Source organism: Equus caballus, chromosome 16, assembly GCF_041296265.1.
Source record: "Equus caballus isolate H_3958 breed thoroughbred chromosome 16, TB-T2T, whole genome shotgun sequence".
Classification (NCBI taxonomy): Eukaryota; Metazoa; Chordata; class Mammalia; order Perissodactyla; family Equidae; genus Equus; species Equus caballus.
Genome location: NC_091699.1, coordinates 43059544 through 43076699, shown reverse-complemented (window position 1 = coordinate 43076699; position 17156 = coordinate 43059544). Strand labels below are relative to the sequence as shown.

Here is a 17156-nt window from a genome sequence, read left to right as displayed (position 1 = left end):
GTGTATCTAGTATGTTGTGTCTCAAGTTTATTTGACCAGATAATCCCCTGTGGAAAGTGTCATTTCCCTGAATACACATTGGAAAACTGGCTTGAAGGGATCCATGGATCTTAGACTTAGGGTAGTAGAAGGAATGGAGCCTGAAAGAAGTCATTTGTCTTATCCAGGCCTATCTGAGTAGTGAATAGATTTAAGTCCCACTCACAAACCTGATGGACCCAACACTCCAGGGCTGCAGCCCTTGACTTCACAAACACTCAGTATTCAAGGTGATTGCAGCTGCATTGAACTGTTGGCAACAACCCTTCACAATGCAGCTGCCTCATCATCTTCTCAACAGGAGACAGAATTAGTTCTATCACCCACTTCTAATTGGTACAACTCTCCACATCTGGACACTCACAATGAAATGAACATTTTAGAAAAAAGTTGAATGACCCCTGTTGAAATGGCCCTGCAGTTATACAAATAAAAGAAAAAATAATAATAAAAGAAACATGGAAATGTGATCCATCTCGACCTTTTCAAGTTACAGGCTCAAAATGAGAATCAATAAATCATATGTTGAAACTAGCTCAAAAATTCATCAAAAACCCATATTAATATTGATTTAGAGTAGATTATTTCCTATTGTGTTAAGCCAGAAATAGAAATGATCACATATTGCTTAAAAGCCATAACATTCTCCAGACAGGTTTACTTACACTTCTTAGGTTACATTTCCCAATGACCTTGTCCCACTTCTGCACACACACAAGATGGGTAAATATTAGATTTAGTACAATCTCCCAGTGTGTGATGCTATTTATATTCATGCAGATCTTTCGCTAGCCACACACAACTGAGAAAAATGTGCAAAAATTGCTTTATGTCACCTAATTTGGAAAAAAATAATCCACTAAAAACTAGAAAGTTAATAATTGCAAAAAATATCCAGGAATATGAAAAGTCACTAACTTACATGCACCACACTGAAAGACATAAGTCATTATGAACTTTCTAAAAATGTATTCTCTACCATGTTTTCTCTCTCTGATCTCCATCACGTAGGTGAATGGAGCTGTAGAAAAAAGACAACCATATAAACTTTTAGAGACAATTGGGTCACCTTACTTCCCTGTAGCTGCATTCTCCCTCCCCCAACATCCACCCCAACCCCACAGGCCATTAAAACTAATAAGGGGGCTCCCTCAAGTGGTAGCCAAACATCCATTCTAAATCTTTTCTCCTCACCTCTCCCCAAATCAGTACTGCAGATGTCCATTGAGAGCATGGTATAGGTCATGCCATTCCAAAGATTTAGGTGTCCATCATACTCTACCACCTTCAAAAAAGTACATCATGAAGCAAAAAGTACAAGTGGTATCATAAGGATAACTTTGCGTCCATGCACTCCAGTTTACACAAACAAGTCAATGATTCCAAATGTCAGTACAGTAACTCTTAGCAGTCTCAAATTTCTTTATATTCATGCAGATCTGTGTGGCTGAAAAGTAGAGCCTTGGAGAGAACATGGAGGGTGGGAGTTGGGAGATGTGGGGTGGACTATCCATCCAGGAACCTGAGTATCTACCTTTTGCACACGAGAAATTTGGGCACAACCACTTACCCATTGGCTCCAAGGTTCCAAAGAGTCCTGCACTTCCTGTAACACAGGGAGGGTGTTCAACATCCTCCCTTAGATCTGGAGTTGGGTTTAGCTCCCTGGGACAGAACCACTAGGACTTCAAAATATACTGCAAAGGAATTGATGAGTGAGAGCCCACTATAACACAGCACATAAGGGTGAAAGATCTGTGCTAGTGAGCATGAAATTCACAGAACTATCAATTTCATATATGAGAGCACTTGAGCTTTCTCACCTCCACCCTATAATGGACCTGCTTCCCATATCTATTCACATAGTATAATTCAAATTATTTTAGATCATCCGAATTTAGGTTAGTGAAATTCTAATTTTCCACATACCCCCTGGTAGAACTATATTCTAGATGCAGTAGTTGTTGTGGATAAGAAACCACAGTCAAGTGTCCCTTATCTCTTTTATATTCTTTTCTTCTATACAGAAAAGGTTTCCATAATTTTTCCTCTAAAAAGAAATTATAGTACATTATAAGAAATGGTAGAAACCCTAAGCAGCACAAAACCCATTCCTGGGGAAAAAAATAAATTCCTAATTAAGAAGGAAAATCCTGATTAAACTAAATCACATTCTTAATCATTCTATCAAAACTAGTCACTTTTTTATCCAACATATATGAAGTACAATCTTCCTGTTATACTAAGATTCTGTTCACAGCTCAGTTATCCTACAAGGAGGCAGTGAACATAAAGTTAAGATCTTAGATGTTGGCGTGAGATAGACCAAAGCCTTAAAGCCCAGCTCTGTCACTCACCAGCTGTGTGAACTTGGGCAAGCTACTTATTCTCTCTACATTTATTTTTCATCTGCAAAATGAGAAAAAGTCTAGCACCTACCTCAGATGACTGATGCAAACACTAGATAAGATAATGTACACGAAGCTCTAAGCACAATGCCTCGCACACAGCCAGCCCACAACAGATGTCTACTGGTAGCAGTAGCAGTAATAATAGAAACACCAGCCACAGTAGAAGTCTGGATTGTTCCCCAAACTTTATTTCATCTAGCTCCACTTTTTGAGAAACATAAAAACCCCACTGGTGGAAATTTCTAGTGCTCCCTCATATCTGACTTTCCCCTCCTTCCTGGAAAGAAGAGAGGACTACACTTCCCGCACCCTGGTGCTCGTATCACTTCCAGACCAAGGAACTGAGCAGCCAATGTGCCATCTACAGGCACTCTCTTCCTCTGCAGTAGCAGCTCTTGAAGCCACGTGCCAAAATGCAGAAAGCCCAGATCCTGAGTCACTGCCTGGAGGAGAGCTGCCCTGGAGAGTCGCTTGACCTACTTCATAATTCAGGTGAACAAGAAACAAATCTCTGCTGTGTTAAGCCACTGAAATTTAAAGTTTGTTGATTACTGCAGCAGGATCTACCTTATCCCAACCAACAGGCGCTCACCCCTAAAAGGGATCCTGACATACTTCCAAGGGTGGAGGGAGGGGTGCTTCAATTTTTTGAAAATAACTTGCTTTTTGTCAATCTTTATAATTTTACTTTGTAATACTATCTCACATTGCAAATAAATTGACTTTTCAAAGTCTCCATGCTTCTTCCTCCTTTTATATTTTTAACCTAAAAAAGAAAATAATGACATTTTACTTATAGTTAATATATAGATTAATACTAGGCTTTCATTGGGTCATATGTCACCCCCAGTACCCAAGGTAGCCTGTGATCACAGTAGGTTCCAGAACAAGGAAGGGGTAACAGGAGCACCCTTGAGTATTTATTTGCTCCTGGCTTAAGGCAACATGGGACAGTTAAGCGGAATTATAGATATTATCTAGTTTAAACTGAACTAACCCTTACGAAACAGTCAAAGGGTTTAAATTGTTTTTACCAAGAGTAAAAAGGTTTTGTTTGTCATTAAAATTTACCTCAATATATTATTTATTTTACTTTGTCTCTCCCATATTTAATTCTTTTTTTTTTTTTTTTTGAGGAAGATTAGCCCTGAGCTAACATCTGCCACCAATCCTCCTCTTTTTGCCGAGGAAGACTGGCCCTGAGCTAACATCCATGCCCATCTTCCTCTGCTTTATATGTTGGACGCCTACCACAGCATGGCTTGCCAAGTGGTGCCATATCCACAACCAAGATCCGAACCAGTGAACCCTGGGCCGCCAAGAAGCAGAACTTGTGAACTTAACAGCTGCTGCCACCAGGCCGGCCCTCTCCCGTATTTAACTCTTTGTGAATGTAGCACAGTAGCAAATGGTGTAATTTTTAAATAAATATAGATGTATAATTGGGGGTGTGTACTCAGAAAAAATTTAGTGATAGAAGCATAAAATAAAAGTAATCTTGGAGCTGACAGTTTAAAGAATGGCCTTCTTGTCACTACTTGCGTCATTCCTAAACTGCTTTAGCCATTTTCCAAACAACTGAAAAAGGAGAAAATCAGTACAGAACTGGGGAAGTGCACATAGCAGTAACAGGTTCAACAAGGACTTCGTGAACCAGCAAAGTCAGAAAAAAGCAGAAATGATAGTGAAAAGCACTAATTTGACTTAGGAACAAAGAACAAAGCTTTCTGTTCCAACTAAAAATCACATTTCCACATCTGAAAATCAGCAAAGGCTCTGTCAGATAATCAAAGGGATAAAGCGATTGCTCTCCACACACAGAAGGAGAACGAAGAGCAGTTTCTCATTCAGATCAGAAATGCTCCTACTGGTGCTTGGACTCCAAAGGGGTGGTAGCCAGGGAAACAGATAGGAAGGTCAGCAGATAACCCCAAGAGAGGCAGAGAGAGCTTCATGAGGCCAACATCAAGACCATTTATCAGAGAATCACTAGGTTTAGCCAAGTTAGAATTATCTCAAATTTCTACAGAAAGTTAAATGATATCTGGCAATTTTTTTTCAGCCAAATGGCACAGCATCCTCTCCTCCCCATCTCTTAGCACTTACCTCACTGCTAATAAGAGGTGAAGCTGGGGTTTAAACCCAGGCACGCCTGACTCCAAAGCCCTTATGAAAACAGCAGCATAAAAATGAGCCTCACAGAATAGGTAGGATTTGAAAATGGAGAGCGGCTGGGACTGAAAGGGAAGAGGTAGGGAGAGAGGGTGCTGAGAAGCCGCTAGTGAAAGGGAACAGAAAAAGCAAAGGATTGGAGGTGGGAAACCCTGAGTCTGTGCAGGAATTATAAAGTGGCAGGGAGCACAGGAGATGTGGAGGGAGGTGGTATGACACAAGGCTGGAAAGGCTGGCTCAGGCCTTCCCGTAGAAGGTGCTGTAAGTCAGGCAAAGAGGTAGACTTCATTCTAGAGGCGATGAGTAATTATTGAGGGCTTTAAAGCAGGGGAACAGCATAACTGCAGGTAGACACTCAGGAAACTAATCTTGCTATGACATGGAAGATGGATCAAAGAAGAATAAGAAGGTGGCTTGTACATAGTGGATGCTTGATTGATATTGAATGGATAAAGGCAGAAAGACCAGGTTAAAATTTATCGTGTTTCTCTAACATGATATAAAACCCCTTCCACCCAATCCCATTTAATATTGTTCAGTTTGCTATTTAGAGAACTCTACTCATTCTAGAAGAAAATAATGCTGCTGTTGCTTCAAAAAAAAGAAAAAAATCAATCCACCAGTCAAATGTGGCCCTGTAAATGTTGCTGTTAAAGTGTCTACTCTTGCAAAAATTAACATTTTCCTCTTCTATTCAGAGGGAAGTACAGCTGAGCTGCTGTTGCGACTGCTGAAAAAGAGAATAAAATTAACCAAATACAAAAGTTAGATAATGAGGTGTGATGTCCCTCTTCTGAAACAGTGTGAAAAGGTTATAGGAAAGTAAGGAGAGCACAAGCTGTAACCTCATATTTCCTATGCCCTCTTGTAGTCTCTAAGTCGAACACACACTAAGCCATAGCTTTCTTGATGATGCCAAATTTTCTTCTGCATAGGTCGTGGTACCATCTGCAAAGCATCAACCACTCAGTGAGAAGCCAAGGCTGAAAAACACTGAGATGAGTCATAACCTACCTGATTTTCTTCATGAGAAACCCTCATCTGCTCCTTGAGGACAGACATCCGGGCTGCCTCTTCTTTCCTCAAGACTCTTTCCTTTTTGAGCTCAGGACTCCAGAAAGTCTTGATACTGTTCATGGAAGATCCCAACTTGCTGTCCTTGATGTCTAGCTCTTTCCGGAGGAGGTCATTCTCTCTCTGAAGTTCCTTGAGCTGGGCTTGAAGGTCTAACATTGTGCTATCCCTTACCTGCCTCAACATGGAGGGAACCTGGTGGTGGTGATGATGGGATGAACTGGTCAGACCACCATGTTGATCTGTGTATGAAAGGACATCTGTGTGGGAAAGTCCAGCAGAAGCAATATTGGGACTACTCCCCATGGCTGTGACTCGACCTCCATATACAGCTCGATTTGTGGCCCTTCCCAGAGTCATAGTGCCCTTTGGGTAAGTTGTAGAAGCCACTCCTTCATGATCACTCAGATACATGGGTCCAGACGTAGCATAAGCTGCATTTAGGGACTGGATATTCTCCATGGACAGAGTCTTGCCTGTTCCTCCACCTCCCCCACTACTCGTTCTTCGGTGGCCCAAACGAGGAGATCTTGGCAAACGAGGAGATCTGGAAGGGCTACCTTCCAGATTGGTGATTGTTCTTGCACTTCCATACATTTTTCTTCTATTACGAGGTGCTACTGAAGAGAAAGAATGCTATGCTAAGTTGGGGATTAAGCTGGTATTTCCACCGTTGGCCAGAATTTTCACCGCATTCTTTTCACAGTCTGTACCAGAAAATGAGACCAATCAGAGATCTGAAAAATAAGAAAAAACATAATTAAAATAAACTTCTTTAGAACCTGGACTATAGCTGCATTATAGTCTTTAAAATATATAGGTAGATAGATGATAGGTTGATGATGATAATGATAGATGAACAATATAGATAGATAGATAGATAGACAGATAGATAGATATAGATAAACAGATAGGTAGATAGATAGATGTAGATAGATAGACAGATAAGTAGATAGATAGATAAAGACAGATAAATAGATGGATAGATAGTCACACCCATGTTCATTTAAGAAGAAAAGTGACTCTAAACTTTACTTACTACATGTGAACATCTTGTAAATTCCCCCCACCCTGTTCCCAAGCAAAGTGAAAAATTCTCAGAGCAAAAAAGTAGCTCTTTTTTCCTTAGGAAAATGAAGCTTTGCATTTCGGTTTGTGCTAAGTGACAGTTGGGACCTCCAGAAAATTCACCATAGAATTCCTCATCAGAGAGAGCTTAACTATAAAATACACCATCCTAGGGGCATGACCCCCAAACACAAGTGACTTGACAGTGACTCTAAGAAGCTGCTGCTTCCTAGGATGTCAAATAATAATCAAGCCTGCTGATTAGTAACCTCCCCCTCCTGTACCCATTACAGACATCAGTAATCCAACACAGTCCTCTTTTCCACTAAGTTCAGAACTCCTCTCAACACAACCGTCTAGATGGTTTATCACCAATCAACTAGCACTGACACATGAGTTGGAATCTATTGGTCATCTCAGAGCTAGAAGAAAAAGAAGTGACTCAACCAATGAAACTCCTATACATACAGCCGGATCCTAAATGCTATCACTAGAGAAAATGACAGTCCTGTCTCTTTCCCCTTTCACACACATCTTTCAGACTGGCGTTTTGGGACTTCTTTCCCATTTTGGTTGACCTAAATATTCATACTAACCACTCCACATCTATACAGAAATGGCACAGGGGAACAGTACACCATGTTAGAGCTCCTGGTCCCATAACCCCTAGAGAAAAGTAGTAGAAGCTCCCTGTCATGGCTACTCAAGTACCTTGGTGCAGCTTTTATGTAGCCAGGGCTGCAGGGTGGTGATTATTCCTTCAGTGTTAGGACTCAAATGGCCTCAGTAGGGTTCATCATGGCTTCCTGCTCTTCCTCTTAGTTTAGTATACATTCCCTTTTTTCTGCTTTTAGACACTAAGACCATAGATTGTGAAAAAGGGCAAACCGAGGTTCAACTCTCCACTCTAATACTGACTAGCTGAGTGACCTTAGGCAAATTATTTAACTGTTATGAGCTTCCTTTCCCCAACTGATAAAACATGGGTAATATCACTTATTCATTTTCTGCCCCTCCCACCCCACTTTCTGGTAATATTCTATTTTCCTTAGAGAAATTGCTCCCAACTCTACACACAGTTCATTAAGTTTAGGTAAGGCTGACTCCTTTGCTCCATCCTAGAGGGTGCCAGGGGTGACAAAATGACCTAGGCCTGGCCAATCATCATATTCCAGCTCCCAGACATGACAGCTGGTTTAGGGATGAGCATGTGACCCATACTGGTCCAAAAAGCCTCCATACTATGACTTTAGTTGGAACAATTGGGCTAGATAAGCTTTTTCAGCTAGAATTACTTGCTTTCAACATGGAGCTTCTGAGTACCACCATATGGAAAGGGCTTCCCTGAGAATGAAGCTAATACACAGGAAAGCAGAGCCAAACTTCAAACCAGGTGACGTTACTTGGATCCAACAGTCACTAAAGCTACATCTATCCCCATGCTATTTTAGTTACATATACCAGGTAGACTGATTGCATTAATGGTCCCAATTCTTTACCTCTTCTTGTATATGTTTCCTTGGCAGTGCCCTCCCAATCCCACTCTGGATTCAGTCATGTGACTTGCTTTGGCCAATAAGGTGATAGCAAATGTGAAGTAAGCCAAGGCCTAAAATAACACTTGTGTGTATACTCCCTTGTGTGTTTTCCTCTGCATGACAATTAGAACATGCCCAGTCTAGCCTGCTGGAAGATGAAAAACATAAAATACAGTCAAGGTGTCCAAGCCAATAGCCAACTCACCCCAAGGCATTTGAGCAGGCCCAGCCAAGATTAGCAGAGCTGCCTAGCCAACCAGCAGCTGACCACAGATGCATGAGCAAGTCCAGCTGAGATTCAATAAGCCCCATACACTTGTGGACTAAATAAATCCTTCTTAGTATGTCACTGATGCTCTGTGGCTGGTTGTTTTGCAGCATTACTAGGGCAACAGATAACTGATACCTTGCCCATAAGTTTCCTTTTTGGCTACATTCAATTCTAGTTGGGGGATCTGTCATTTATACCCTAAAGAGTCTTCATATATAGTATGGAGGAATATTTTCCATAAAGGCTTCCCTTTCCCTAAAAAGTCCCTACAAAGAATTATACACCTGTCCCTAAGGAACTTAGTTTCAAATGATTATGTTGCTCAGAGCTTAATTTGTCTTACTTAAAAATATACAAAAATAATTTTGTATCTAAGATTTTTGCATGAATAACCTGTTCCACAAAAAAAAATTTCCTATTTCCAACATAAATGAATTCAGTTACATAAATGATGAAGAAGACAGACAGTGAAATAATGTGATCTTTACAGGTACATGAATATTTAATGAGATAGAAACATGTTCATGACATACTAGTAGTGGGGAGAGGGGAGAAACTACAAAACGTTTTCATGGTTTACTTACACTTTTGTAAAACTCACATACATAGATACACACTAACTTACAGAGAAGATCAGAACAACACAGATCAAAATGTTAATAGCAGTGGGATTCCAAGTGGCTTTCATTTTCTTCCCTTTGTTTATTTGCATGTTCTAAATTTTCTATAATAAAGATTTTTCTATTATCCTTTTTTTTTTTTTGAGGAAGATTAGCCCTGAGCTAACTGCTGCCAATCCTCCTCTTTTTGCTGAGGAAGACTGGCCCTGAGCTAACATCCATGTCCATCTTCCTCTAGTTTATATGTGGGACGCCTACCACAGCATGGCTTTGCCAAGCAGTGCCACATCCGTACCCAGGATCCGAACCAGAGAACCCCGGGCTGCCAAGAAGCAGAACATGCGAACTTAATCACTATGCCACTGGGCCGGCCCCCTCTATTATCTTTTTAGTCTATATTTCATTTATTTCTGCTTTGATCTTTGTTACTTTTTGCCTTCTACTAACTTTTGGCTTAGTTTGTTCTTCTTTTCCTAGTTCCTTGAGATGTAAAGTTAGGTTGTTTACTTGAGATTTTTCTTTTTTCTTAATGTAGGTGTTTATTGCTATTAACTTAATAAAATACTTTTCTTTTCCTTCTACAATTCCAACAGTTAAACAAATTTGTTATATTTGCTGTGCTTAGAATCTAGGAATCTAGGTCCTAGTTGGGCCACTACTTAAGAGAATTCTCTTCCTAAAAGAAGTGATGACATCTAATTTGTTCTCCCTGTCTTCTCTGGTGTCTGAAGGCAGACATTTCTTAGGTCTGCAGCAGGGTTGGAGATCCTAATCCAAATGCAATAAAATTCACAGCCACACAGATTTAATCTCCAGTGATTTTACCAGCCCAGCTGCCCAAGGCTTGGGAGAATTGCAACAACCAACAAACAAAAAGTGGATTTGTTCCTTTTGGAAACCCACATACATGCAACATACACATAACAAAGACACACATAAACATATTAATTTGTTTGAAATAATGTTTCCAGATTTAAAGAGCAATACATGCTGACAATGGCCCTTTGGTTCTCCTTTTCTAGGTTTAGTATCAGTTTTATGCTAGTGTCACAGAATGGACTGAGAAGCTTTCCATTTTTTGGTCTGTTCTAGAACAGTTCGCATCACATGAGACTTCTCTATTCCTGAAATGTTTGGTAGAACACATCCATACAACTGAATGGGCTTAGTTGTTGGTTATCTTTTCATTTTTTACTATGTTTACTGATCTACTCAGGTTTGTCACCTATTTTGTGTCAGTAATAATAAAAATGTTTCTTCAGAAACAGTCCATTCCAGCTAAATTGTCAGCACTGATATTGCTTTGTACAACTTTTCCTTAAAATTTTTCTAAAACCTCCAGTTTCATCCCCATATATTCCTAATGCTGCTTGTACTTTTCTGTTTTTCTCAACGACAAAATGAAAAGTGTTTGTCTATTTTTTTTTAGTGTTTTAACTATATAGCTCTTGGTTTTATTGGTATATTCTACTCCATTCTGTCTTCCCATTTTATCAGTATCTCGTTATCCTTAACAATAATTTGTACTTCTTTTGCGTTTAGTTAATTTTGCCTTTTTGTATTAAATATTCATTTATCTTCAATCATATTATCAGATGAATGCATGTAAGACTATACACATTGGTTGCATACTTTAAGATTGTATGTATAGAACTCTTATCATTTGTAAATAGCTTGCTATTTTTATTTTGAAGGAATTATTAAAAAATATATACTTTAATCTCAAGGTGAATAGAAGTTTTTGGTTAAAACTTTATAGTTCTAATTTTATGGCACTGAGATCATAGAATATAACACATATGTCTTCTAATCTTTGAAATTTGTCAAGACTTTCTAATTGGCCTAATAAATGATCAGTTTTCTTAATTGTTAAAACAACTAATAGATGATTGTAGAAAATTTTAAAAATACAGATATGTGTATAGAAGAAAATGAAAACACTCTCAATTCTACCACCCATGGACAACCTGTTAACAAGCTGATGCTGTTGTTTCCAATTCCTTTTAAGTGTGTGTGTGTATACGCATAATTTTATATGTATTTATTTTAGACAAAATTAGTATTATATTCTATATAAAGTCCTGTACTCTCCTTTTTTTTCAGTGGCTTTATTCTTAACATCACCTCCTTTCTCCACTTAACATTAATGCCATAAAATATTTCTATACAGTATGATTTTTAATGGCCAGCATGAGTCTCCAAAGATGGCCACCAAAATTCCTTCCCTTTCTGTACACATTTGTCTCCCCTTCCATCAAGAAATGGATTTACATCCTTTCTACTTGGATCTGGGCTGGCCTTCTGACAGCTTTGACCAGAAGATGCAGAAGTGACACTGCTCCAGCTCTGGGCCCAGCCCTAATGAGGCATGGCAGCTTCTGTTTTTGTTCTCTTAAAACCCAGAGATGTAGGTCCAAGCTACTCTATTGGAAAGAGAAGCCATACAGAAAGACCCTGGAAGATGAGACACCACATGGAGAGAGAGGCCATGAGAAGGAGAACCAAAGTATCCCAGCCAACAGCCAGCACCAAGATAACCAGACTGGTAAGATAAGCCATCTTGGACCTTCTATCCCAGCCCAGCTGCCATCTGAGATCAGCTGCATGAGTGACAGCCCACACTATCAACCCACAGAGTGATGGGAAATAATAAATTATTGTTTAAAGTCTCCTGAGTTTGGGGTTTTGGGTTGTCGTTGTTACAGAGAAAAAGAACTGAAATAGTCCATGTTTCATTGAATGGTTACCTAGTCATTTATTCAACCAATTACCTAGTATGGAACACAAGTTATTTCTTTTTAAAATGGAAATATCATAATTAATATTCTGATTGATAAAGCTTTGTATACATCTCTTATTACTTCCCTGGGATAAAGTTCCAGAAGTAGAATTATACGACGGAAATTTAAATGCTCTTGATACCAACTATTAAAATCTGCCCGCCCCCCTGGCCCCAGAAATGTTGAAACAATTTACTCTCACACCCTTACCCTTGGCTATTTTCCCTCCAGAGCCTCTACTCTTTACTCTCAACATATCCTGAAAGCCATCATCTTCTCCTGAGGCTACTAAAAACCCCTGAATTACCCAATTTCGGATCACAGCCCTGCATATTCAGTAAATACACGTTAACAAGTATTTATTAAGTACCAACATTGTGCTACACCAGCTCTGCTTTAGGCCAATGCTTCTTCAACAGTTTGGCAACTGTTCAGATAAACAAGGCTAACAGGGTTTTGATTTTACATCAAGATGTATCAGAGACTTTAGGACATCAATGTGTATTGTGACTATTCCAAAACTGAGTATATAAATTAGCTTCTCCCAAATTTATTGGGCAAGAGAACCCATTTCCTTTCAGAATACCTGAAAATGTTTCACTGAAAATTCAGATTTATTCATGTAATAAATTTTTTTAAGCATTAGCTTAATTCCCAGTGCTGAATGCTGAGGACAAAGCAGTGGTCAAGACAGACACAGCTCTACCTATGCGAAGTTCACCCATGAAAACAGACTTTCTCAGCTGTTTTCATCTCAGATCTAACAGTTTGAGGGGAAGATGGTTACAGGAACAAGGCACTCCTTTACGGGCAGGGACACAAAATTGACCCAGAAGAATCAGACTTGACCTCCAAGAGGGAAATACAGAAGATCAAAATAATAAGTGGTTGGAGTTTTGACCCTACTAGGTCAAGAAATAAATATAATTCTGTATTTATTTTTCAACTCAGTAAAGAAGCCAGAGTGTCAAAAGGAACACAAGTCAGTCATCAGCAGTCTGTGTATCTGAGAAGTGAGGAAATAGGTTGATGTTGCTTACTCCAAGATCACTGCAGGCAAGAGGTATTATGTACAATTCCACAGAACTTATCAAAGCAAATAGGAACTTCAGAGAACACTGAAATGGTAACAGAATAATTTCTCCACCACTATACATCTGCTTCTTAACAGTAAATTTTAATTAGCAACATAAGCCCAACACTTTATTTGGGAATTAGTCTCTTCCATCAAGTTTACAAAGAGCAGGGATGGTTTCCCAGAACAAATTCGCCCTCAAAGCTACAGCACATTGAGTGATGTCGATTTCACAGATGAGGTAGGTAAAGGCCCAGTTGATAAGGTAAACCAAAGGCGAGTTCCCGTGGCTGTCACGTCCTCCTAAGTCTCATGATTCCTACTTGTTCTACTGAGTCATTCACAACCCTCCCCCCACCACCCCCAGCTGTGTTTAAGTCTCCTGATATATTTTTGGGTGCTTGTTTTGACACTCACGCTTTTTTTGGTTGTCATCTCCTAATTCTCGTCTATCCTGATTTTTTTTTTAAGTTCTATAAAATGAATCCCTGAGAAAGAGCAAAAAGATCAACTTTATTCAGCAATCAATAATACAATAATGTCTTCTATTTCTCATTACTGACTTTAAGAAAACCATTTCTAAGCTTTTCCATCCACCTATAAATGCATTATAAGAAATAAGGAAGCAGTTAAGATCTTACTGTTTTAAAGACAAAAAAATAACAAATGTTAGAGAGGAAGTGGAGAAAAGGGAACCCTCATACGCTGCTGGTGGGAATGCAAACTGGTGCAGACACTATGGAAAACAAGATGGAGATTTCTCAAAAGCTTAAAAATAGAAATACCATATGATCCAGCTATCCCACTACTGGGTATTTATCTAAAGAACTTGAAATCAACAATTCAAGGAAAATAATTGCAGCATTATTCACAATACCCAAGACATGGAAGCAACCCAAGCGCCCATCAACAGATGAATGGATAAAGAAGATGTGGAATGGAATACTACTCAGCCATAAAAAAGACAAAATTATGCCATTTGCAACAACATGGATGGACCTTGAGGGTATTATGCTAAGTGAAATAAGCCAGACAGAGAAAGACAAACACCGTATGATTTCACTCATATGTGGAAGATAAACAAACACATGTATAAGGAGAACAGATTAGTGGTTACCAGAGAGGAAGGCAGCGGAGGGGAGGGAGAAGTGGGTACCATATGTATGGTGACAGATAAAAACTAGACTATTGATGGTGAGTATGATGCAGTCTATAGAGAAACTGACATATAATAATGTATACCTGGAATTACACAATGTTACAAGCCAATATGACCTCAGTAATATAATTAAATTGAAAAAAAGATCTTATTGTTTTAAATATTATCATGAAGTCAAGATAGGCTCAATCATTGAGCTTTCTTGTAAACTCTTCAAAAATCTTCTTTCTTATATATTTGTGATGCACAATCCTAAGAAGGATAAATTATTAATTAGATCAAACCGCACATAGAAAAAGACAAATGTTGCTGAATGTGACACCAAAGAAATTAATTGCACAACACCTTTCACTTTAAAAGCACCTCACGAATAAAATTCGAAGTCCAACGGTAAGTTCCATTTAAGGCTCAAACACAAAATAAAATCAAAGATGGTTTTATGAGCCTATAAGAATACTTTCTCTAACTGCATATGGAATCATAAATAAAATATACACTCATCCACTCACTGTCTTAAAAGGTTTAAGGACTCTTGAACTGTAAGCTCAGGGGGGAAAAAGGCGGGGAGAGCCTTGATTCCTGTCTACCTTAAGTATCTCAGGCTATCATGGTCTGGAATAGTCTATTTTAAGACAAGCACTTCCTGCTATCTGCTCTAAATTAGGTTAAGTTTATTTCCACAGATCCCAGCCTCAGCCCATCACCTGAGCCCTGCTGACAGACGGTGTGAGCTGAGATCATCATATCTCCCAAGATTTAACCCAACTTTACATATCCCTTTTTTTTTCTTATTAGCATCCCTAACTTTTTAAAAATTTTATGTCACAGACTACAGTTAATTCCAAAAACCTCTCTAGAGGAAGACATGGTGTAGAATGGATCTCAAGCAAGAAGTGGCTACCCAGGAGCCAGAGGCCACCTGCAGACGTGTTGCATACAGCTAGCACAGAGTTCTTTAGAATTTTGATCTAGTTGCCAATATAGAGAGATACAGACATTTCACATTAAAATCCAGATTCTGGCTTTTCCTGAAAAACCTAAAAATCTGACAATGTCAAGCCTACTTTCGTATACGACAACAATCTGTCAGAGGCAACCGAGAGCTGCCCCTTCAAGAGAGGGCAGGCGCCCTCCAGTTTACCACCGTCCCTCCACTCTCTACTCCCTTGTATTCAGTCTGACTCCCTCTTTCCACGCTTGCCCCTACAGGCATTTAAATTTTACTACTTCTACCCACATAAAAGATCTTAAATAAGAATTCATTCTCCTTCACCACCTACTTCAAGTTCATTACCAAATTCTATCAGTTCTACCTCCAAAATCTCTCTCGATCTGTTCCCTTGTTTGCACTTCTACTATCACCACCCTTTAATCTCAACATGCCTTGCTTAAGCTGTCTCACACCCTCCTAAAGCATCTCCTCTTTTCTAATCCTCCTCCACTCTATTTCTCACATATTAGCCAAGCTATTTCCAGGTACAATTCTAATCACAAAATATCTCCCCTTACCCACTTAAAACCCTTCAAAGCTTCCCAGTGCTCTTTGGTCAAAAACCAAAACCCTTCCTATGGCCTGAGGCCCTACAGGATGGGGCCATTGCCAACAGTTCCAACCTTCGCTCTTGCCGCTCTCTTCACTGACTCTGCCTGGGTCTTCTTTCTGTCGCTCAAATGCATCCAGTCCCTTCCTGTCTCAGAGCCTTCACACATGCTGTTCTCTTTGCAGGGCTAATTCCTATTCATCGTTTAGATCACAGCATCCAATAGCATACCCTCTACAAGGTCTGTCCCATCCAACTCAGGCTTCTCGGCTACGCTCCCTCAAAGAATGCTTTTTTTCATGGTATAAAAGACACGGTATGTTTTTTTTTAATAAGGGATGCTGATTTTATCTGCCCTGCAAGGGTCATCTGAGTGGCTGTCTTGTTTAGGTTCAATAGGGTGACCAGGTAGCCTGGGTCCTCTAGTGAAGTTGGAAGAAAACCTTTTCTAACCCAATCAAGGCTGCCCCTCCTCAGATCCTTGGTTTGCAAAATAGGAAACCATGAAGGATAGGAATCGATATGCACAAAGGATTCTGGAGCCTTCAGGAAGGAAAGTCACTGATACCCCAGTCACGATGCCCAGGATTCAGAGTAAGTGAGATCTGTGGGAAGAGAAATATGGTTACAAACAAGCTAGAGTTCCCAGAAATAAAGTAATTATTTCAAGATAAGAGGGAGTCCAGACTGGTGACTGGGACTCAAGACAAGTGACCCAGGAGCCATGGAGAAATCTGTATGGACAAAGCACGAGGGTGAGGTGGGAAGCTCCTGAAGACATCGGCATGCTGTGTGGAGCACAATGCTGTGCACAGGGTGAGAACCCATCAGGAGATCCATGTGTCCTAGGCAGGGTTCCCCACAAGCAGACAATGAGACAAGGATTTGGGGTGCAGGTGGTTCATTTAGGTAATCCCAGGAAGTACTGAGGGGAGAATGTGGCACTAAGACAAGGATGTGAAGGAAGTTAGTATAGGATGCATTTCTGAGGTTTCTGCTGTGGGCAACTGGGCACGGGCCTGCTGAAGAAGCTCTGAGAGACAGTGTAGAACCTGCCTCATAGCCACATCTCCATAAGGGCAAGGGACCCACTCATCACTGGCAGAGCGCTGCTCCCCTGGCACTTCCAGCCTGCACTACATGGAGGCCAAGAAAAAGCCCTCATGTTCCAATACAGACCATCAGTGCTGAGATGTGAGTGGGGCACCAAGGACACCTGCTACACCACACATGGCACACCAGTGGCTGAGCTTGGCCACTGGGAGACTGGATTGGCCTTCCCTTGCAGGACCATAGAGTGGGGACCATAGGGTGCACATGTAGCATCTTTCATTCTGAGGGAGACCAGCCCCAACAGCAACACCTTGTGGCACAAAGATGCAATCATGTGGCAGAATAGTTGGACAGA

General features: G+C 40.1%; 1 protein-coding gene across 31 annotated transcripts in view; it reads right to left on the bottom strand.

Annotated features, from left to right (window-relative positions):
* The window catches only part of ERC2 (ELKS/RAB6-interacting/CAST family member 2), a 904450-nt gene that overhangs the window by 867231 nt on the left and 20063 nt on the right, over positions 1-17156 (bottom strand). For all 31 annotated transcript variants that reach the window (XR_011426862.1, XR_002800567.2, XR_011426853.1 and 28 more), the window contains exon 2: positions 5637-6433. Coding sequence is in view for 16 of the 31 variants with exons in the window: in XM_070237383.1 (XP_070093484.1) it covers positions 5637-6293 (657 nt within the window). In the remaining 15 variants the exon portion in view is untranslated. The remainder of the gene's footprint in view (positions 1-5636; positions 6434-17156) is intronic.